We start from the raw sequence: 22,786 nt of genomic DNA, 5'->3' as shown, positions 1-22,786 counted from the left end.
TGTCTATGAGTACATGTTGTCTGTTGTCTGAATGTACTATATGAGAGCATGTTTGTGGCAGCCGGTGCACTAATTGCCTGCATAAGTATCATTAGGTCCATCAACACACTGTATGAAGGATGGTCTGAAAACACAGAGGAGCATACCCATCCATCCTCCCTTAAAAACCAAGGCAGCCTCTCTACTCATCCCTGTTAGACCCTCCCCTCAGGCCATGTGAAGACTAGAGTACAGTTATAAAGCACATCCACGCATCCTACAGCTACAAACTCAAGACTGAAGCCCTCTAATATATACGGTCAAACACTGGAGCTTGCTCTCTTTGAGAAACACACTGACAGTTTGTTCACAGGCTGAGCCCTCTGCATGGTAGCACTGGACTGGATTTGCTCTTACTGCTGACTCATTGGGTGTGACAGGTGAGACCAGCGAAGCTGTGTGTGTGTGTGTGTGTGTGTGTGTGTGTGTGTGTGTGTGTGTGTGTGTGTGTGTGTGTGTGTGTGTGTGTGTGGGTGTGTGTGTGTGTGTGTGTGTGTGTGTGGTGTGTGTGTGTGTGTGTGTGTATGGGTCTGTAAATAAGAAGAAAGACTTGAAGATGGGTTGGGAATTAAGCCTTCCTTATCAGCTTGAGGTAGTCATCGTTTGATGTTGATGAACAGCAAACTCCCCAAGTTTCTAGATATATCGATGAAGTAAAAAAAGATCAAACTGAAGCAAACTACTTCTATCCAGCATTGTCTGGGCTGCATGATGCAGCAGCAGGGTCGTTCCACGAAATGAGTGCCTTTTGCATCCCTTTGAAATTTTAAGTAGACATTGTGCATAAATATTTAATTTGAAAAGCCTGTTGTAGTAAATGAATTGCCCTTTAATATAGACCACATGGAAAACTCCATATACACTACATGGTCAAAAGTATGTGGACACCTGCTTGTCGAACATCTCATTTCAAAATCATGGGCATTAATATGGAGTTGGTCCCCATTTGCTGCTATAACAGCCTCCACTCTTCTGGGAAGGCTTTCCACTAGATGTTGGAACATTGCTGCGGGGACTTGCTTCCATTCATCCACAAAAGCATTAGTGAGGTCGGGCACTGATGTTGGGAAATTACACCTGGCTCGAAGTCGGCATTCCAATTCATCCAAAAAGTGTTTGATGGGGTTGAGGTCAGAGCTCTGTGCAGGCGAGTCAAGTTCTTACACACCGATCTCGACAAAACATTTCTGTATGGACCTCACTTTGTGCACGGGGGCATTGTTATGCTGAAACAGAAAAAGGCCTTCCCCAAACTGTTGCCACTTTAGTTGGAAGCACAAAATCATCTAGAATGTCATTGTATGCTGTAGTGTTAAGATTTCCCTTCACTGGAACTAAGGGGCTGAGCCCAAACCATAAAAAATAGCCCCAGACCATTATTCCTCCTCCACCAAACTTTACAGTTGGCACTTTGAATTGCATAAGGTAGCATTCTCCTGGCATCTGCCAAACCCAGATTAGTTCGTCGGACTGCCAGATGGTGAAGAGTGACTCATCACTCCAGAGTCCAATGGCAGCGAGCTTTATGCCAGCCGATGCTTGGCATTGCGCATGGTGATCTTAGGCTTGTGTGTGGCTGCTCGGCCATGGAAACCCATTTCATGAAGCTCCAGATGAACAGTTTTTGTGCTGACGTTGCGTCCAGAAGCCGTTTCGAACTCGGTAATGAGTGTTACTTCTAGACGTTTCCACTTCACAATAACAGCACTTACAGTTGCCCGGGGCAGCTCTAGCAGGGCAGAAATTTGACAAACTTACTTGTTGGAAAGGTGGCATCCTATGATAGTGGCTTGTTGGAAGTCACTGAGCTCTTCAGTACGGGCCATTCTACTTTCAATGTCTGTCTATGGAGATTGCATGGTTGTGTGCTCAATTGTATACACTTGTCAGCAACGGGTGTGGCTGAAATAGCCAAATCCACTAACATGAATTGGTGGCCACATACTTTTGGCCATGTAGTGTATATAAATAAAGACAAAATTCAGCATTTTGACCTCGTCCCTCTGTGCAACCTCTGTGACTTCTGGGAAGATTTTAACCCACTTAATCCCAACATTTTCACCATCATTGTAAAGCCCTAGTTATTTTGTTGCTTTGACAAAGTCATTTCTAAAGATTATTATTTATTTCATGTGATTAGTGATTCATTTTATTAAAGTAAAAAGAACAACATGTCCCTAATTTTAAGGTCAACCCTGTTACGTGAACTGAACTCTAGTTTTAATATGGTGAAACTGTTCCTTTTTAAATATTTTTTTCAAAGAAAGATGAACATCTAATACTCAAATCCTAATGTAAAAGCAGGTGAACTGGTTCTACTCTTATAGGCAATTTTCTGCTGTTTTGTGATGGAAAACTGAGCGGGTCGAGCATAACACTGTTACGCATTGATAGAAAGGCTAGAAATGTTTTAACAAATAAACAATTTTTGCACAAAACAATCTTCCCTGTTACAAGGGGATTTATAGATGATTTAAGATGAAGTCGTCAACCCTGTTACAGTCAACCATGTTACTTTATTTGGCACTTAATAGGCATTATAGTATTTTTATTTATTTAACCTCTTGAGATGCGAAAAATGTTATTTAAATTCTTTTTTTTTTACACGATTCAAAAGGCAACTAATTGGTGGAACAACCCAGCAGCAGCATTGTTTTTTGAGGTGCACAGTGCCTATACACTGCTATGGAAATCTGCTCGTGAAATGTGTCCTCCCAGCAGTTTTAAATAAACCCCTTCCAATAAACAGCTCAGTCCGAGTGCCACCTTTTCCTTTTTCAGCACACTTCATGTTTCTTCATTATCAAGCCTGCATGGCCCTCATGGAGGCAGGAAAACCCACTCACAGCCTCAAACTCCTCTCTCTCAATCGCTCTCTAAACCTCTTCACTCTCTCTCTCCATCTCCCTGAGCACTGTGTGTGTGTGTGTGTGTGTGTGTGTGTGTGTGTGTGTGTGTGTGTGTGTGTGTGTGTGTGTGTGTGTGTGTGTGTGTGTGTGTGTGTGTGTGTGTGTGTGTGTGTGTGTTTGCACGATGCACAAGACATCCATTAATAGTTGTCCATTGTCAAGGCAATTCTAACTAATAAAAATGCTAAATCAACCAAAGCAATGTTCGTAGAACGTTGGAATTTAGAATATTTGGTTGATAAGAGCAGCAGCGTTGATTTGAAACCCAGTCTATTTCTTTGCTATGGCGATTCAATTCAATATACTTACACTACCAGTCAAAAGTTTGGGCACACTTACTCGTTCAATTTTCTTTATTTTTACTATTTTCTACGTTGTAGAATAATAGTGAAGACATCAAAACTATGAAATAACACATATGGAATCATGTAGTGACCAAAAAAGTGTTTCCAACAAGGAGTTCCCATATATGCTGAGCACTTGTTGGATGCTTTTCCTTCACACTGCGGTCCAACTCATCCTAAACCATCTCAATTAGGTTGAGGTCGGGTGATTGTGGAGGCCAGGTCATCTGATCTGGCCTCCACAATCCATCACTCTCCTTCTTGGTCAAATAGCCCTTACAAAGCCTGGAGGTGTGTTGGGTCATTGTCCTGTTGAAAAACAAATGATAGTCCCACTATGCACCAACCAGATGAGATGCGCATCGCTGCAGAATGCTGTGGTAGCCATGTTGGTTGAGTGTGCCTTGAATTCTAAATAAATCACAGACATTGTCACCAGAAAAGCACCCCCACACATCACACGTCCTCCTCCATGCTTCACGGTGGAAACCACACATGCTGAGATCATCCATTCACCTACTCTGTGTCTCACAAAGACACGGCGGTTGGAACCAAAAATCTCACATTTGGACTCATCAGACCAAAGGACATATTTCCACAGGTCTAACATCCATTGCTCATGTTTCTTGGCCCAAGCAAGTCTCTTCTTATTATTGGTGTCTTTTAGTAGTGGTTTCTTTGCAGCAATTTGACCATGAAGGCCTGATTCACGTAGTCTCCTCTGAACAGTTGATGTTGAGATGTGTCTGTTACTTGAACTCTGTGAAGCATTTATTTGGGCAGCAATCTGAGGTGCAGTTAACTCTAATGAAGTTATCCTCTGCAGCAGAGGTAACTCTGGGTCTGACTTTCCTTTGGTGGACCTCATGAGAGACAGTTTCATCATAGAGCTTGATGCTTTTTGCGACTGCACTTGAAGAAGTTCTTGAAAGCTTCCAGATTGACTGACCTTCATGTCTTAAAGTAACGATGGACTGTCGTTTCTCTTTGCTTAGCTGTCATCCAGGCAAAGGTTGGCTACTTTGAAGAATCTCAAGTATAAAATAAATGTTGATTTGTTTAACACTTTCTCGGTGATTCCATATGTGTTATTCCATAGTTTTGTATTATTATTCAACAATGTAGTAAAAATGGAGAAAAACCCTTGAATGAGTAGGTGTGTTCAAACTTTTGACTGGTACTGTACATTTGAATATGATGATATCACAATTGAAAAGAGTAACTTTACTTAAGTAAAGTCGAGGGCCGGCAAAGCGTGCCAATATATCCTCCAAACACCGGCTTTGACGGAATGATCACTTTTATACAACAGGTTAGCAACATTTTCAAATAATGATTGACATATTTGCATAAAAACTTTATTTTATGAATTTATTCATACTATTTCATCCTTCCACATGATATAGTCCCGTAGTCCCGACACAAACAGTTGCTAACTTTTTTTTGTTCTTATCTATGGACGTTCGTTCTAAATGTTCAATTGCCATACTGGCTGGCAACCTGCTTATTCCTTGCTTGCTACTGTAGCTAGCCAACTATGGCTAACCTTTCAGGCACGTCAAACAGTGCAGCCAGAATAACAGTAAAGAAGCTGCGTTTGCGTTTGTTTAAGATGTTTTCTTGTGACATTTATTTGGATACATCCATAACAATGAGCTAATGTGCTCTCTCGTCAGGACAATGTTGTTCAGAGGAACTACCCAACAACACAGCTAAAATAATAACTTCAAACTGAAGCTGGAAAGACTGCAAACTAGCTGCATTTGGTTAAAAAAAAAGTATTTCTTTTTTTCAAATAACGCACTTATTTATCTATCTATATCTTTATATATCTGGGATCTATACAGGATCCAGCTCCTGTGGAATCAACTCAGTCACCTGGTAAAATGTTCTCATGGAAAGTTGTAAGGCATTCATGTGCTCATTAATGGGGGGCCAGACTGAAGGGTGGGGTATGTCAATGGTTGCATGATGGTACACACAATTTCCTATTGACTGTTCTTTTCAAACTGTGTTAGTACATGAAATGGCTCCTTGGATCGAGCATGGGATTATGGATGATAGTACACACAATTTCCTATTGGCTGCTCTTTTCAAACTATGTTAGTACATGAAATGGCTCCTTGGATCGAGCATGGGATTATGGATGATAGTGACTAAACTTGTCTTTAAGGCCCAGGACATGGTAACTTAAGAGCTCTAGTGGATGTGTAGAGGCAAAGCTGGACGTCTTCTCTAATTATCTGACTGCAGAAACAGAGGAGCCCAAAAAACATGCCCAAATGTGTGTGTGAATGTGTGTGTGTGTGTGTGTGTGTGTGTGTGTGTGTGTGTGTGTGTGTGTGTGTGTGTGTGTGTGTGGTGTGTGTGTGTGTGTGTGTGTGTGTGTGTGTGTGTGTGTGTGTGTGTGTGTGTGTCTTACCTCTCTGGCGGCTTCTGTGTAGTCAATCTTGAGATTGCCCATGGCCTTGATGATAGCCATGATGGACTGGATGGTGTTGCTGTAGACCACAGCTATGTACTGCTTACACTCATCTTCTGAGTAGCCATCCTCATGGATGATCCTGATCGGGAAGGAAAACAAACCTGAGCATTCTTCTGATGTCACTCAAGTCAGGAACAGTGTTGGGGATAATGTGTTACGATGACAATGACATCAGTGATACTGACAGTGTGGCGTATTGAAAACTCTTTAGATGCTAACAGGAACGTTCATGTTTGAATATCCCGCGATTTGTAAGTAGGCAAGCCATTATAAGGTAGTGTGCTGGGTTAAAACAACCCAATTTGGGTAAATATTGGACAGAACACACGGTGGGTTATTTTGACGCAACCTGTTGGATCACTTAGTTGGGTTGTTTTCTTTAAAAAAAAGCCAGGTTGGGTTGTTGATTCTGCATGGTTTAAGGCGCTATGATCCACCGGGTCAGATCAGAAGACTGGAGGCGTGGCTTAGTAGGTGGCGTGGCTTAAAAATATATATTTTTGGCCTTGAGAGTAAATGTCATTCCGGGTTCATCTGTTCTGTTGTGTCGTCAGCACATGTTAAGGGTGAGCACTGATGCTTTTGTAGCCGGTCCAACTCAAGGTGTCATACATTTTTTTTTTATAATGCACCCCCCCAACACTAACAATACTTTCCCATGACCCTCCCCTTGTACTGTAAAATGTATTAAACACCCTCCCCCTTCATAGAATTAACTCAAAATAATGTTTACGAGGACAAATAATAATACATTTAGCAACACTGTGTTTATAAATGTTGTCACTTCAGTATGCTTTTGTGGCACAGTCGATCCCACGCAGGGCTACGGGCCAGAAGTTTGATGGTTCGCCGACCACCACAGACAAACTCACTCTTCCTGCCTGTTTCATTACACTACGACCAATGATCAGCTAGTGGGATATCTGATATTCTACATTTTGATGCCATATTTATAATTATATAGAATATATGCAACACATTTTCCACCAACAGGTTTCCCTGGCAATTCACCACCAATGTAACCAATTAACAAAGCATACTGACGTAGGCACTTCATTATCATGTTCAACACCGCAATAATAGACAAAAATGCTGGTTGGAGGATTTCGGATATCCTCCTTATTCCATCTTGATTCCCATGAACCGAATAAAAAATACAAGTTAAATGGGTTTGCATCGCATTTTCAACACTAGGCCTATTGGTTTTGTCACAATTTGTTTTACATATACACTTCAAGTTGAAAGTTTACATACACTTAGGTTGGAGTCATTAAAACTAGTTTTTCAACCACTCCACAAATTTCTTGTTAACAAACTATAGTTTTGGCAAGTCGGTTAGGACATCTACTTTGTGCATGACACAAGTAATTCTTCCAACAATTGTTTACAGACAGATTATTTCACTTATAATTCACAGTATCACAATTCCTGTGGGTCAGAAGTTTACAAACACTAACTTTACTGTGCCATTAAACAGCTTGGAAATTCCAGAAAATTATGTCATGGCTTTAGAAGCTTCTGATAGGCTAATTGAAATAATTTGAGTCAATTGGAGGTGTACCTGTGGATGTATTTAAAGGCCTACCTTCAAACTCAGTGCCTCTTTGCTTGACATCATGGGAAAATCAAAAGAAATCAGCCAAGACCTCAGAAAAAAAAGTGTAGACCTCTACAAGTCTGGTTCATCCTTGGGAGCAATTTCCAAATGCCTGAAGGTACCACATTCATCTGTACAAACAACAGTACGCAAGTATAAAAACCATGGGACCACGCAGCCGTCATACCGCTCAGGAAGGAGACGGATTCTGTCTCCTGGAGATTAACGTACATTGGTGCGAAAAGTGCAAATCAATCCCAGAACAACAGCAAAGGACCTTGTGAAGATGCTGGAGGAAACAGGTACAAAAGTATCTATATCCACAGTAAAACGAGTCCTATATCGACATAACCTGAAAGGCTGCTCAGCAAGGAAGAAGCCCCTGCTCCAAAACCGCCATAAAAAAGCCAGACTACGAGTTACAACTGCACATGGGGACAAAGATCGTACTTTTTGGAGAAATGTCCTCTGGTCTGATGAAACAAAAATAGAACTGTTTGGCCATAATGACCATTGTTATGTTTGGAAGAAAAAGGGTGAGGCTTGCAAGCTGAAGAACACCATCCCAACCGTGCAGCACGGGGGTGGCAGCATCATGTTGTGGGGGTGCTTTGTTGCAGGAGGGACTGGTGAACTTCACAAAAATAGATGGCGTCATGAGGTAGGAAAATGATGTGGCTATATTGAAGCAACATCTCAAGACATCAGTCAAGAAGTTAAAGCTTGGTCGCAAATGGGTCTTCCAAATGGACAATGACCCCAAGCATACTTCCAAAGTTGTGGCAAAATGCCTTAAGGACAACAAAGTCAAGGTATTGGAGTGGCCATCACAAAGCCCTGACCTACCTCAATCCTATAGGAAATTTGTGGGCAGAACTGAAAAAGTGTGTGCGAGCAAGGAGGCCTACAAACCTGACTCAGTTACACCAGCTCTGTCAGGAGGAATGGGCCAAAATTCACCCAACTTATTGTGGGAAGCTTGTGGAAGGCTACCCAAAATGTTTGACCCAAGTTAAACAATTTAAAGGCAATGCTACCAAGTAAACTTCTGACCCACTGGGAATGTGATGAAAGAAATAAAAGCTGAAATAAATCATTCTCTCTACTATTATTCTGACATTTCACATTCTTAAAATAAAGTGGTGATTCTAACTGACCTAAAACAGGGAATTTTTATTGGGATTAAATGTCAGGAATTGTGAAAAACTGAGTTTAAATATATTTGGCTAAGGTGTATGTAAACTTCCGACTTCAACTGTAGGTATAGCGAATGTGCCCACTCTGGTATTGGCATGCTTTTTTTTCATTTCACCTTTATTTATCCAGGTAGGCTAGTTGAGAACAAGTTCTCATTTACAACTGCGACCTGGCCAAGATAAAGCAAAGCAGTTCGACACAAACAACAACACAGAGTTACAAATGGAATAAACAAACATACAGTCAATAATACAATAAAGAAAGTCTATATACAGTGTGTGAAAATGAGGTAGGATAATGGGTGTGAGGCAATAAATAGGCCATAGTGGCGAAATGAATTACAGTATGCCAAATTAAACACTGGGGTGATAGATGTGCAGAAGGTGAGTGTGCAAGTAGCGTTACTGGGGTGCAAAGGAGCAAAATAAATCAAATAAATAACAATATGGTGATGGGCTATTTACAGATGGGCAATGTACAGGTGCAGTCATCTGTGAGCTGCTCTGACAGCTGGTGCTTAAAGCTAGTGAGGGAGATATGAGTCTCCAGCTTCAGTGATTTTTGCAGTTCGTTCCAGTCATTGGCAGCAGAGAACTGGAAGGAAAGGTGGCCGAAGGAGGAATTTGCTTTGGGGGTGACCAGTGAAATATACCTGCTGGAGCGCGTGCTGCGGGTGGGTTCTGCTATGGTGACCAGTGAGCTGAGATAAGGCGGGGCTTTACCTAGCAACGACTTATAGATGACCTGGAGCCAGTGGGTTTGGCGACAGATATGAAGCGAGGGCTAGCCAACGAGAGCATACAGGTCGCAGTGGTGGGTAGTATATGGGGCTTTGGTGACAAAACGGATGGCACTGTGATAGACTGCATCCAATTTGCTGAGTAGAGTGTTGGAGGCTATTTTGTAAATGACATCACCAAAGTCAAGGATCGGTAGCGCCATAAGTAAGTGAGTAAACTGAGATATGATTAAGAAGTTAATCAGGGTAATTCTTCCATAAATAGACAGGTATTAACCTCTCCATGGTTGCAGGATCTTGTCTATTTTTACAAGTTTTCTATTGAAATTCATTGTGGAGAGCATATTTATATATTTTGTGATATGAATACTAGAGGTCGACCGATTTATGATTTTTCAACCCCAATACCGACACCGATTATTGGAGGACCAAAAAAAGCCGATGCCGATTTTATATATATATTTGTAATAATGACAATTACAACAATACTGAATAAACAATGAAAGGGGCCTCCAGTATTTTAGATAGACTGGGTCTTTATATTTGCCATCTGGGTCTTGTTTTAATAATAGAGAAATCAGACCTTCCTGCTGAGTACCTGACAGACTACCATTTCTATGGCAGTTGTTAAAACAATCTAACAATGGAGCTTTTAGTGTACCAAAAAAGGCTTGATATACCTCTTCCGGTATGCCATGAAGCCCTGGGGCTTTTCCAGACTGAAAGGGTTTAATAGCCTCAAAAAGTTCTTCCTCTGTAATTTGGCCTTTGCACTGATCTTTCTGTACATTAGTTAATTTTCCATTTTTTTATATTATTTGGAAAGAATTCCATACCGTAATCTTCATTCAGTGGGAGAGGATGAGACGGAAAAGAGAACATCTGCCTAAAATAATTAGCTTCCTCTTTTAAAATATCATTCGGAGAATCATAGATGACTCCGTCTTCAGTAACGAGTTTCTGCAAATTATTTTTGTTAGCGTTCCTGTATTGGAGATTCAGGAAGAATTGTGTGCATTTTTCTCCATATTCCATCCAGTTTGCTTTATCTTTGTAATAGATAACATTAGATCGTTCTTGAATAAGTTCCTCAAGTTCTTTTTGTTTTTCCTCTAACTTATTTTGTATCTCTGTAGTATCATTTTTATTGCTACCTACCTGTACTATTAGTTCATGGATTTCCCTTGTTAGTCTTGTCTCTTTAGTCAGAAACTGCTTTTTTCTTATTGATGAATATTGAATGACCTCTGAAGGTACATTTTAAAGGTATCCCAAACAATAAGGGGATTTTCTGAACCTATATTATACTGGAAAAATTCAGTTATAAATGATTTTGTCTTAGTTAAAAATAAGTTGTCCTCCAGTAAACTTTGATTAAATTTCCGATATCCCTTTCCACGTGGAAAATCTATAAGAGTTATGTGAATGCCAATTAGATGATGATCCGATCGCATTGTGTCTCCTATTAAAACTTTTTTAACCTTTGATGCAAGAGAGAAAGACACAAGAAAGTAGTCAAGACGACTAGCTTTATTAAGTCTCCTACGTATATATCACTAGGTCGGGGTTTTTTAGTCTCCAAATATCCACTATTTCTAATGTGTCCATAATATTTGTGATTCCCTTAAGGGCACGGTGATGATAGTTTTTAGAGTGATAACCTTTACGGTCCATTGAGGTACTTAACACTGTTATAGTCTCCTACCATAATGATTTGATCATTTGTTGTCTGTAAGTTCAATTAATTAGTATAAATGTTTTCGAAGAAGTATGGATCATCCTGATTTGGACCATATAGATTAATGAGCCAAATCTTTTTTTTGTCCAGTTCATATTCAAAAAGATCCACCTTCCTTGCAAATCATTCCTGACTATTTGCACATTCAGATGAACATTTTTGTTAATTAATATCATCACACCTTTTGAGTTCCTTTGTCCATGACAGAAAATTATTTCACCACCCCGTTCCTTTTTCCACGCAACTTCATCTAAGGATGTAGATTGAGTTTCCTGTAAACAGTATATGTTATATTCATTTTCTTTTAGCCATTTAAAGACTGATCTTCTTTTTTTATAATCTGCTAAACCATTACAATTATAACTGGCTATACTTATTTCACCCCTTACCATAACTAGATACTATTCTCAGTCTAAATTGACCATAATTAGTGTTTGTAAAGTTACTGCCATCAGAGGTATTATGACAGTCAAAACTAGAGCTTCAAATGTCTGATATTTAGAATTCAAGAAATAGGTTCTAGCAATATTTGTTTTATTCCTGTACCTGTTTGCCTGTGAGCCAGTGCCACAGATGTTAGAAAATTGAAACAAGTTTTTATGTGTGTAGTAAATCTGAGTAAGTTGATGTGTATGATATTGGATGTGATGTAGTGAGAGTGTGTACGATATCTGTATAAGAGTAAGACTATAATGTGTGATGTCCAAATAAATAATAACTTCGCCAATTTGCATGGTTGAGTGTCTATGTGTGTTACATGTAGTGCGTATAGCCTTAATATTCATGATGATAATTGTAATCCATATCGTGGCACTGTCATAGTTGCATTATAACTACCTTTAACATAATTGAAAAACACATCCAAGCATTTCCATAGCAATTGACGTTTCACATGATCATGAAAGAGACCTTGCATTACTCTGGAGACGGCTTCACTACAGTACAAATGTATTCCGTATAATATGTTATTCCCCAATGCCCCTATTCTGATATTTTCCCCTTGCTTGTTGTAAACGTATACGCTTCACCATCTGGCAGTCCAACAGGAAGAATCTGGATTTGGCGGATGCCAGGAGAACACTACCTGCCCCAATGCATAGTGCCAACGGTAAAGTTTGGTGGAGGAGGAATAATGGTCTGGAGCAGTTTTTCATGGTTCGGGCTCGGCCCCTTAGTTCCAGTGACATGAAAGCTTAACGCTACAGCATACCATGACATTCTAGACTATTCTATGCTTCAAGCTTTGTGGCAACAGTTTGGGGAAGGACCTTTCCTGTTTCAGCATGACAATGCCCCATGCACAAAGTGAGGTCCATACAGACATGGTTTGTCAAGATCAGTGTGGAAGAACTTGACTGGCCTGCACAGAGCCCTGACCTGAACCCCATCGAACACCTTTGGGATAAATTGCAGACTGCGAGCCAGGCCTAATCGCCCAACATCAGTGCCCGACCTCACTAATGCTGTTGTGGCTGAATGGAAGCAAGTCCCAGCATTAATGATCCAACATTTAGTGGAAAGCCTTCCCAGAAGAGTAGATGCTGTTATTGCAGCAAAGGGGGGACCAACTCCATATTAATGCCTATGATTTTGTAATAAGATGCTTGACAAGCAGGTATCCACATACTTTCAGTCATGTAGTGTATCATAAGGCCTTTCGTTGAGGACCTAGTTAAACCCTAACACACTGGTGTTAAGAAACCCCTGGTTTACAGGCCAGATCATGCCTGCAAGTCACATTATACTAGCTTTCAAAGTGATGTGTAATTCTTATTGGAATCCAACCAGAATATCCAACAACATGATTTTTTTTATCACCCGCAACCTGCATTCAGAATGACTGCCAGGGTAAGCAGAATTGAATATGGAGACTAGCTCAATGATGTAAACTGGAAAAACCATCCCAGTAACGGGTCCAATAAGTCCTACTACTAACAGATTGGTTTAGTTAAGAAATATATGTTATTTATCTTTGTGTAACATAAAATGTATGAACCAATCAATGTATATGCAGGGAAATATGATATATGGTTCTATGTAGAACCCTTCTTGCCTTCCAAAGAATCCTTCTTGCCTTCCAAAGAATCATCAAAGAACCCTTTCTTCCAAAAATGGTTCTTAGGATGTTAAAGGTTCTAGGTTGAACCCTTTGATTACAAATAACCCTTGTCTTCCAAAAAGGGTTTTTCAGATCAAAACGGTTCTTTGTAGAACTCTATCCCTCCGCAAATAACCCTTTTGGAACCCTTTTTTCTAAGAGTGTGTGAAGTTCAACGGAACGTATTTAATCGGTAGCTTAATAAACTGTATGTTTTCTCATGATTCCTTGAAAGTAGGCTACTTTACTCACATAAAAAGGTTGGATGGAAACCTGGTTAATGTCAAGCCATTTTGAGAATGCTGAAATGATATTTTGATGAACATGTGCAGGCCTACAGACTTTTGAAGTAGCCTAATCAAATTAAAACATTGTGACTGGTTGTGGTTTTGCCATTTGTAAAAGATAATACCTTTTAAAAGCTAAATGATCAATATTTAGGCTTTATTGCAGTGTTCTAGGTGCAGGGAAAAATAGAGGCAGAGCCTGTGTTAAGCTTTCCTGAATAACTGGGCCTGCCGGTAGCATACAGTGTGTGGCCACGTTATAATAGGATGACTTGGGAGAATGATGATCTGCAACAGACAGTGCATTCAGTATCAGAAGTAAAACAATACAGCCAGACTGGCCTGATACAGTGCCTTTCTAGACCTTAAAACTGTCGAGAGTAGACCCAGAATTGATCCAAATTAAATAACAGGGCTTTTGCGCCGTTATTCAAATGCCTAGAGTATAATTTTGTAGTTTCCTGAAAACATTAATGCAATTATTCATTGAATTGTGGTGTTGTAGGCTAGTCTAGGTAGGATAATTGTATTGTCCCTAAACAAGATCGATAGGGAAGCTTTTTGAGCTGTGTGTCTCATGTCTAGTCATTCTGAATGCGGGTTGTGGGTGATAAAAAATTCCACTTGTTGGATATCTTACCTCTGGCTGGATTCCAATAGGAATTACACATCACTTTGCAAGCCCGTATAACATGACTTGCAGGCCTGATGTGGCCTGTAAACCGGGGGTTTCCTAACACCACTGTGTTAGGGTATAACTAGGACCTCAATGACAGGCCATATATATACACACAGCTCAAAAAGCTTCCCTATCGATTTTTTATCAAAATTATACTCTAGTGAAATATATATATATCCAAGTAAAAATTCCCTGTTATAGGTCAGTTAGGATCACCACTTTACTTTAAGAATGTGAAATGTCAGAATAATAGTAGAGAGAATGATTTATACTGACATTTCACATTCTTAAAATAAAGTGGTGATCTTAACTAACCTAAGACAGGGAAGTTTTACTATGATTAAATGTCAGGAATTGTGAAAAACTGAGTTTAAATGTACTTGGCTAAGGTGTATGTAAACTTCTGACTTCAACTGTATATATATATATATATATATATAACAAAAACATAAATCCAACATGTAAAGTGTTGGTCTCTTGTTTCATGAGCTGAAATAAAAGATCACAGAAATTTTCCATATGCACAAAAAGCGTATTTCTCTCAAATGTTGTGCACAAGTGTGTTAACATCCCTGTTAGTGAGCTATTCTCCTTAGCCAAGATAATCCATCCACCTGACAAGTGTGGCATATCAAGAAGCTGATAAAACAGCATGATCATTAAACAGGTGCACCTTGTGCTGGGGACATAAAAAGCCACTCTAAACTGTGCAGTTTTGTCACACAACACAATGCCACAGATGTCTCAAGTTTTGAGGGAGTGTGCAATTGGCATGCTGACTGCAGGAATGTCTACCAAAGCTGTTGCCACAGAATTGTTAATTTCTCTACCATAAACCACCTCCAACGTTGTTTTAGAGAATTTAGCAGTACGTTCAACCGGCCTTAGACCACGTGTATGGTATCGTGTGGGTGAGCGGTTTGCTGATGTCAACATTGTGAAGAGAGTGCCCCATGGTGGCAGTGGCGTTATGGTGTGGGCAGGCAAAAGCTACAGACAACGAACACAATTGCATTTTATTGATGGCAATTTGAATACACAACAATACAGTGACGAGATCCTGAGGCCAATTGTGAGGCCCATTTTTTATATGTATCTGTGACCAACAGATGCATATCTGTATTGCATATCTGTATTCCCAGTCATGTGAAATCAATATTATTAGCGCCTACATTTCTGATTTCCTCATTTCTGATTTCCTCATTATGAACTTCAACTCAGTAAAATCAATGAAATTGTTGCACGTTGCATTTATATTTTTGTTCAGTGTGTGTATATATACAGTGCATTCTGAAAGTATTCAGTTCCCTTGACTTCTCTCACATTTTGTTACGTTACAGCCTTATTCTAAAATTGATTAAATATTTTTTTCCTCCTCATAAATCTACACACAATACCCCATAATAAAGCAAAACAGGTTTGTACAGATTTTAGCAAATGTATTAAAAATAAGAAACTGAAATATCACATTTACATAAGTATTTTGACCCTTTACTCAGTACTTTGTTGAAGCACCTTTGGCAGTGATTACTGCCTTGAGTCTTCTTGGGTATGACGCTACAAGCTTGGCACACCTGTATTTGGGGAGTTTCTCGCATTCTTCTCTGCAGATCCTCCCAAGCTCTGTCAGGTTGGATGGGGAGCGTTGCTGCACAGCTATTTTCAGGTCTCTCTTGAGATGTTTGATCGGGTTCAAGTCTGGGCTCTGGATGGGCCACTCAAGGACATTCTGAGACTTGTCCCGAAGCCACTCCTGCGTTTTCTTGGCTGTGTGCTTAGGGTCGTTGTCCTGTTGGAAGGTGAGCCTTCGCCCCAATCTGAAGTCCTGAGCGCTCTGGAACAGGTTTTAATCAAGGATCTCTCTGTACTTTTCTCCGTTAATCTTTCCCTCGATCCTGACTAGTCTCCCAGTCCCCGCCACTGAAAAGCATCTCCACAGCATGATGCTGCCACCACCATGGTTCACCGTAGGGATGGTGCCAGGTTTCCTCCAGATGTGGCACTTGGCATTCAGGCCAAAGATTTCAATCTTGGTGTCCAGAGAATCTTGTTTCTCATGTTCTGAGAGTCCTTTAGGTGCCTTTTCGCAAACTCCAGCGAGCTGTCATGTGCCTTTTACTGAGGAATGGCTTCCGTCTGGCCGCTCTACCATAAAGGGCTGGTTGGTAGAGCGCTGCAGAGATGGTTGTCCTTCTGGAAGATTCTCCCATCTCCACAGAGAAACTCTGGAGCTCTGTCAGAGTGACACTCGAGTTCTTGGTCACCTCTTTGACCAAGGCCCTTCTCCCCCGATTGCTCAGTTTGGCAGGGCACTGTCAACTGTGGGACCTTATATAGACAGGTGTGTGCCTTTCCAAATCATGTCCAATCAATTGAATTTACCACAGGTTGACTCCAATCAAGTTGTAGAAACATCTCAAGGATGATCAATGGAAATGTGATTCACCTGAGCTCAACTTCGAGTCTCATAGTAATGGGTCTGAATAAGGTATGTGAGTTTTTTTTAAATAAATTTGCCAACATTTAGAAAAACCTGTTGTCACTTTGTCATTATTGGTTATTCTGTGTAGATTGATGCGCAAAATGTTTAATTTAATCCATTTTAGAATAAGTCTGCAATTTAACAAAATGTGGAAAAAATCAAGGGGTCTGAATACTTTCCAAATGCACTGTATATCCACCGGCGTTTTATATATATATATATATATATATATATATATATATATATATATGGATATTTCTAGATAGATAGATAATGTATTGTAATAAATAATTTAATTGTAAAGGTTAATAAGGCTGGGGGAACCCTTCATAGAGGGTTCTAGGTAGAACTATATACAGGGGTTCTATGAAGAAGTCTACATACAGGGTTTTAGGTAGAACCCTCTGCAAAGGGTTCCATATGGTGACAAACCCAAGAACCCTACAGTACATGGTTCTACATAGCACCATATAGCGTAGTGCATAAGGGAAGTACCAAAACACCTTGATAAAGGGGAGGCGCATGCAAGAAGATGGGGAAATTTGTCTAGTAAATATATAGTAAAACCTGCAAATAGCGAACGTAAACCAGGGTAAAACGTACTACCGTCCCCGGTGCTCAATAAAAAAAACACACAACCCTCCCCATAGATAAAAAATGTATAATTTGGATCACCCCTATCCCCCATTAAATTACACTCTGTCCCTTTGAACAGCAAAATGATTATAGATGACGTCACACACGCCGTTGCATGTGCGCAGGGTAGCCTTTTTGTCTTCCATCAAAATCAATACAGGTGGTTTGCGGACAAAACAAAGCTTTGGATGTCATTAGTCACGTGCTTCTGATGAAGTGATACACACTGCTTCGACGTAAACTGCTTAACCTGTTAGGGCTAGGGGGCAGTATTTACACGGCCGGATAAAAAACTTACCCGATTTAATCTGGTTATTACTACTGCCCAGAAACTAGAATATGCATATAATTATTGGCTTTGGATAGAAAACACCCTAAAGTTTCTAAAACTGTTTGAATGGTGTCTGTGAGTATAACAGAACTCATATAGCAGGCAAAAACCTGAGAAGATTCCTTACAGGAAGTGGCCTGTCTGACAAGTTCTTGTTCTTCTTGACTCTCTTTATTGAAAACTGAGGATCTTTGCTGTAACGTGACACTTCCTACGGCTCCCATAGGCTCTCAGAACCCGGGAAAAAGCTGAATGATGTAATTCCAGCCCCTGGCTGAAAAACAGTAGCGCCTTTGGTAAGCTGTCTATCAGAGGACAATGAGACTGAGGCGTGTGCACGAGGCGACCCCATGTTTTTATTTTCTCTCTATTTGTACTAAAACACAGATTCCCGGTCGGAATATTATCGCTTTTTTACGAGAAAAATGGCATAAAAATTGATTTTAAACAGCGGTTGACATGCTTCAAAGTACGGTAATGGAATATTTAGAATTTTTTTGTCACGAAACACGTCGGGCGCGTCACCCTTCTTTACCCTTTTGGATAGTGTCTTGAACGCACGAACAAAACGCCGCTATTTGGATATAACTATGGATTATTTTGAACCAAACCAACATTTGTTATTGAAGTAGAAGTCCTGGGAGTGCATTCTGACGAAGAACAGCAAAGGTAATAACATTTTTCTTATAGTAAATCTGACTTTGGTGTGGGCTAAACTTGGTGGGTGTCTAAATAGCTAGCCCTGTGATGCCGGGCTATCTACTTAGAATATTGCAAAATGTGCTTTCACCGAAAAGCTATTTTAAAATCGGACATAGCGAGTGCATAGAGGAGTTCTGTATCTATAATTCTTAAAATAATTGTTATGTTTTTTGTGAACGTTTATCGTGAGTAATTTAGTAAATTCACCGGAAGTTTGCGGGGGGTATGCTAGTTCTGAACGTCACATGCTAATGTAAAAAGCTGGTTTTGATATAAATATGAACTTGATTGAACAAAACATGCATGTATTGTATAACATAATGTCCTAAGATTGTCATCTGATGAAGATCATCAAAGGTTAGTGCTGCATTTAGCTGTGGTTTGGGTTTATGTGACATTATATGCTAGCTTGAAAAATGGGTGTCTGATTATTTCTGGCTGGGTACTCTGCTGACATAATCTAATGTTTTGCTTTCGTTGTAAAGCCTTTTTGAAATCGGACAGTGGGGTTAGATTAACGAGAGTCTTGTCTTTAAAATGGTGTAAAATAGTCATATGTTTGAGAAATTGAAGTAATAGCATTTCTAAGGTATTTGAATAACGCGCCACGGGATTCCACTGGCTGTTACGTAGGTGGGACGAAATCGTCCCACTGGCCCTAGAGAAGTTAACGATTTTGAAGCATGCCTCGGAGAGCCAGTATCAAACGTAACATGACTAAGGATAGTCACCACTTTCTTATATTTAAATAATAATGTTATACATTTGCTATAAAAATATCTAATAGGCAAAAATATTGCCAGAACTGAAACTTGCAGTGTACAAACTTGATGAACAGGAATGGCATTTACTCTCATGGTTGGGCAAAAATAACTATCTGAAAGCCACGCCCCCAATAGACCACACCAAACATGTTAATTTAACCATCATTTGGATTTGTATCCACTTTCATGCTGGATTGATGCAGTAGCTGATTTAAAAAAAAAATGTATTTGGGTCTCTTTCAGGTAGTTATTTTTGGCCACCTGTGAGAGTAAATCTAATTCCTGTTCATTATGTTAATAATACCCTGAACAGATTACATTTACTATCACCAGTGGCCAAAAATATTTATCTGAAAGCCACATCCCTACTTAGCCATGCCTCCAGTCTTCGAATCTGTCCCAGTGGGGACATAGCTCAATAACCCAACTAAGTGACCCAACTGGCTGGATCAAAATAACCCAACGTGTGTTCTGTCCAATATTCAACCAGTGCTGGGTAGTTTTTAAACAAGCCTTTTTTGGAGTGCAAGGTGCTACGTTTAGATGCTAAGAGTTTGGATATTCAATCAATGACCGTAATGTTTAGTAGCATATTAGCCCTGTTACTCTGCAGTCCTGTGCAAACCTCCTCTGTGTGTAATAAGTTTTGTCTCCCCTGTGTGTTGGTATCTGATCCACTTCTCAGCTTGTCATGCACAAGGGAACGCTCTGCATGTTAAGTGTGTGTGTGTGTGTGTGTGTGTGTGTGTGTGTGTGTGTGTGTGTGTGTGTGTGTGTGTGTGTGTGTGTGTGTGTGTGTGTGTGTGTGTGTGTGTGTGTGTGTGTGTGTGTGTGTGTGATACTAGCGTCCAGACTTCATCAGAATGCAGGAGGCAGTGCAGAGAGAGCACAGGAGCACCAGGACAACCGCACATGAATCCCAACACAATATATCACCTCATAGGAAAAGTACAGGGATTTAACCCAGTTAGTTACCTATGAAATATCGTCATTTTATCTGAAGGTGTTGAATAAAGCAACCATTTTTACTGCATTTTACTGGTCTCCCTGGCCTCCTTTTATGTTGACACATGATCTCTGTGGTAAGAGCTGAGACGGTTTGTGTGTTATGAGTGTGTATCTGTCTCCCAGGTACTGATTTTCCTATGTGGTCGTGTTACAGTAATAATCTGGGCTTAGAGCTACAGTCTGTACTCTACTCTACACTCACGAAAAATGTATTCATCACCTGGCTAGCACACAGGAATGTGAATAATTAAACCATTTTGAGGGGGGGGGGTGTCTGTGTGTGCTTGTGTGTGCTTGTGTGTGTGTGTGTGTGTGTGTGTGTGTGTGTGTGTGTGTGTGTGTGTGTGTGTGTGTGTGTGTGTGTGTGTGTATGTCAGGCATAGACATACACATGTTTTGTATACGTCATTGGTGAACGTGTCCCTGTAATTGAGTGTCGGCTTGATCAGTCAATACAGTAACCACAGGGCTAGAACTAGAGGTCGACTGATTAATCGGCATGGGAATTAGGGCCGATTTCAAGTTTTGATAACAATCGGTAATCGGCCTTTTTGGACGCCGATTATGGCCGATTACATTGCAATCCACGAGGAAACTGCGTGGCAGGCTGACCACTCGTTACGCGAGTGCAGCGTCAAAAGGACCTTGTGGCTGCAAGGAGCCAAGGTAAGTTGCAAGCTATCATTAAACTTATCTTATAAAAAAACAATCAATCTTCACATAATCACTAGTTAACTACACATGGTTGATGATATTACTAAGTTAACTAGCTTGTCCTGCGTTGCATATAATCAATGCGGTGCCTGGGAATTTATCATTGAATCACAGCCTACTTCAACTTCGCCAAACGGGTGATGATTTAACAAAAGCGCATTCGCGAAAAAAGCACAATCGCTGCACAAATGTACCTAACCATAAACATCAATGCCTTTCTTAAAATCAATACACAGAAGTATATATTTTTAAACCTCCATATTTATTTAAAATAAATGAATGTTAGCAGGCAATATTAACTATGGAAATTGTGTCACTTCTCTTGCAAGTCAGGGTATATGCAACAGTTTGGGCCGCCTGGCTCATTGCGAACTGTTTGAAGACCATTTCTTCCTAACAAAGACCGTAACTAATTTGCCAGAATTTTACATAATTATGACATAACATTGAAGGTTGTGCAATGTAACAGCAATATTTACACTTAGGGTTGCCACCCGTTTGATAAAATACGAAACGGTTCTGTATTTCACTGAAAGAATAAACGTTTTGTTTTCGAAATGATAGTTTCCTGATAGTTTCCATGACCCAAGGCTCTTATTTCTGTGCTTGTTATATTATAATTAAGTCTAGGATTTGATACTCGATAGAGCAGTCTGACTGAGCGGTGGTAGGCAGCAGCAGACTCGTAAGTATTCATTCAAACAGCACTTTCCTGGGTTTGCCAGCAGCTCTTAGCAATGCTTGAAGCACAGAGCTGTTTATGATTTCAAGCCTATCAACTCCAGAGATTAGGCTGGCAATACTAAAGTGCCTATAAGAACATCCAAAAGTCAAAGGAAATGAAATACAAATGGTATAGAGAGATGGTCGACGCGTCATAATTCCTATAATAACTACAACCTAAAACTTCTTAACTGGGAATATTGAACCTTCAGCTTTCATATGTTCTCATGTTCTGATCAAGGAACTTAAACGTTAGCTTTTTTACATGACACATATTGCACTTTTACTTTCTTCGTCAACACTGTTTTTGCATTATTTAAAACAATTTGAACATGTTTCATTATTTATTTGAGACTAAATAGATTTTATTTATGTATTATATTAAGTTAAAATAAGTGTTCATTGTTCATTCAGTATTGTTGTAACTGTCATTATATTGTCAAATATGTATATATAAAAATCGGCTGATTTAATCTGTATCGGCTTTTTTTGGTCCTCCAATAATCGGTATCGGCGTTGAAAAATCATAATCGGTCGACCTCTAGCTAGAACATTCGGTGCACTGAGACTCATGCTTTCAGTAGCGAAGACAATTATGGGCAGGAAGATGCGAGGAAGCCAGCCCAACAACCACAGCCAGGAAGACAATGTATCTTCCATGTACAGTGCCTTGCGAAAGTATTCGGCCCCCTTGAACTTTTCGACCTTTTGCCACATTTCAGGCTTCAAACATAAAGATATAAAACTGTAATTTTTTGTGAAGAATCAACAACAAGTGGGACACAATCATGAAGTGGAACGAAATTTATTGGATATTTCAAACTTTTTTAACAAATAAAAAATTGAAAAATTGGGCGTGCAAAATTATTCAGCCCCTTTACTTTCAGTGCAGCAAACTCTCTCCAAAAGTTCAGTGAGGATCTCTGAATGATCCAATGTTGACCTAAATGACTAATGATGATAAATAGAATCCACCTGTGTGTAATCAAGTCTCCGTATAAATGCACCTGCTCTGTGATAGTCTCAGAGGTCCGTTTAAAGCGCAGAGAGCATCATGAAGAACAAGGAACACACCAGGCAGGTCCGAGATACTGTTGTGGAGAAGTTTAAAGCCGGATTTGGATACAAAAAGATTTCCCAAGCTTTAAACATCCCAAGGAGCACTGTGCAAGCGAAAATATTGAAATGGAAGGAGTATCAGACCACTGCAAATCTATGAAGACCCGGCCATCCCTCTAAACTTTCAGCTCATACAAGGAGAAGACTGATCAGAGATGCAGCCAAGAGGCCCGTGATCACTCTGGATGAACTGCA

The 22,786-nt window shown here is 40.0% G+C and overlaps 1 protein-coding gene across 1 annotated transcript in view; it reads right to left on the bottom strand.

Moving 5' to 3' along the window:
• The window catches only part of LOC106582753 (guanine nucleotide-binding protein G(i) subunit alpha-2), a 189,953-nt gene that overhangs the window by 39,630 nt on the left and 127,537 nt on the right, over nucleotides 1-22,786 (bottom strand). Inside the window, exon 3 of the mRNA XM_014166144.3 lies at nucleotides 5,715-5,856. Within this exon, the coding sequence (XP_014021619.1) occupies nucleotides 5,715-5,856 (142 nt within the window). The remainder of the gene's footprint in view (nucleotides 1-5,714; nucleotides 5,857-22,786) is intronic.

Source organism: Salmo salar, chromosome 22 (genome assembly GCF_965601325.2).
Source record: "Salmo salar chromosome 22, fSalSal1, whole genome shotgun sequence".
Lineage (NCBI taxonomy): Eukaryota > Metazoa > Chordata > Actinopteri > Salmoniformes > Salmonidae > Salmo > Salmo salar.
Note: the sequence above shows the minus strand (reverse complement) of the source record. Positions and strands in the feature narration are given on the sequence as shown.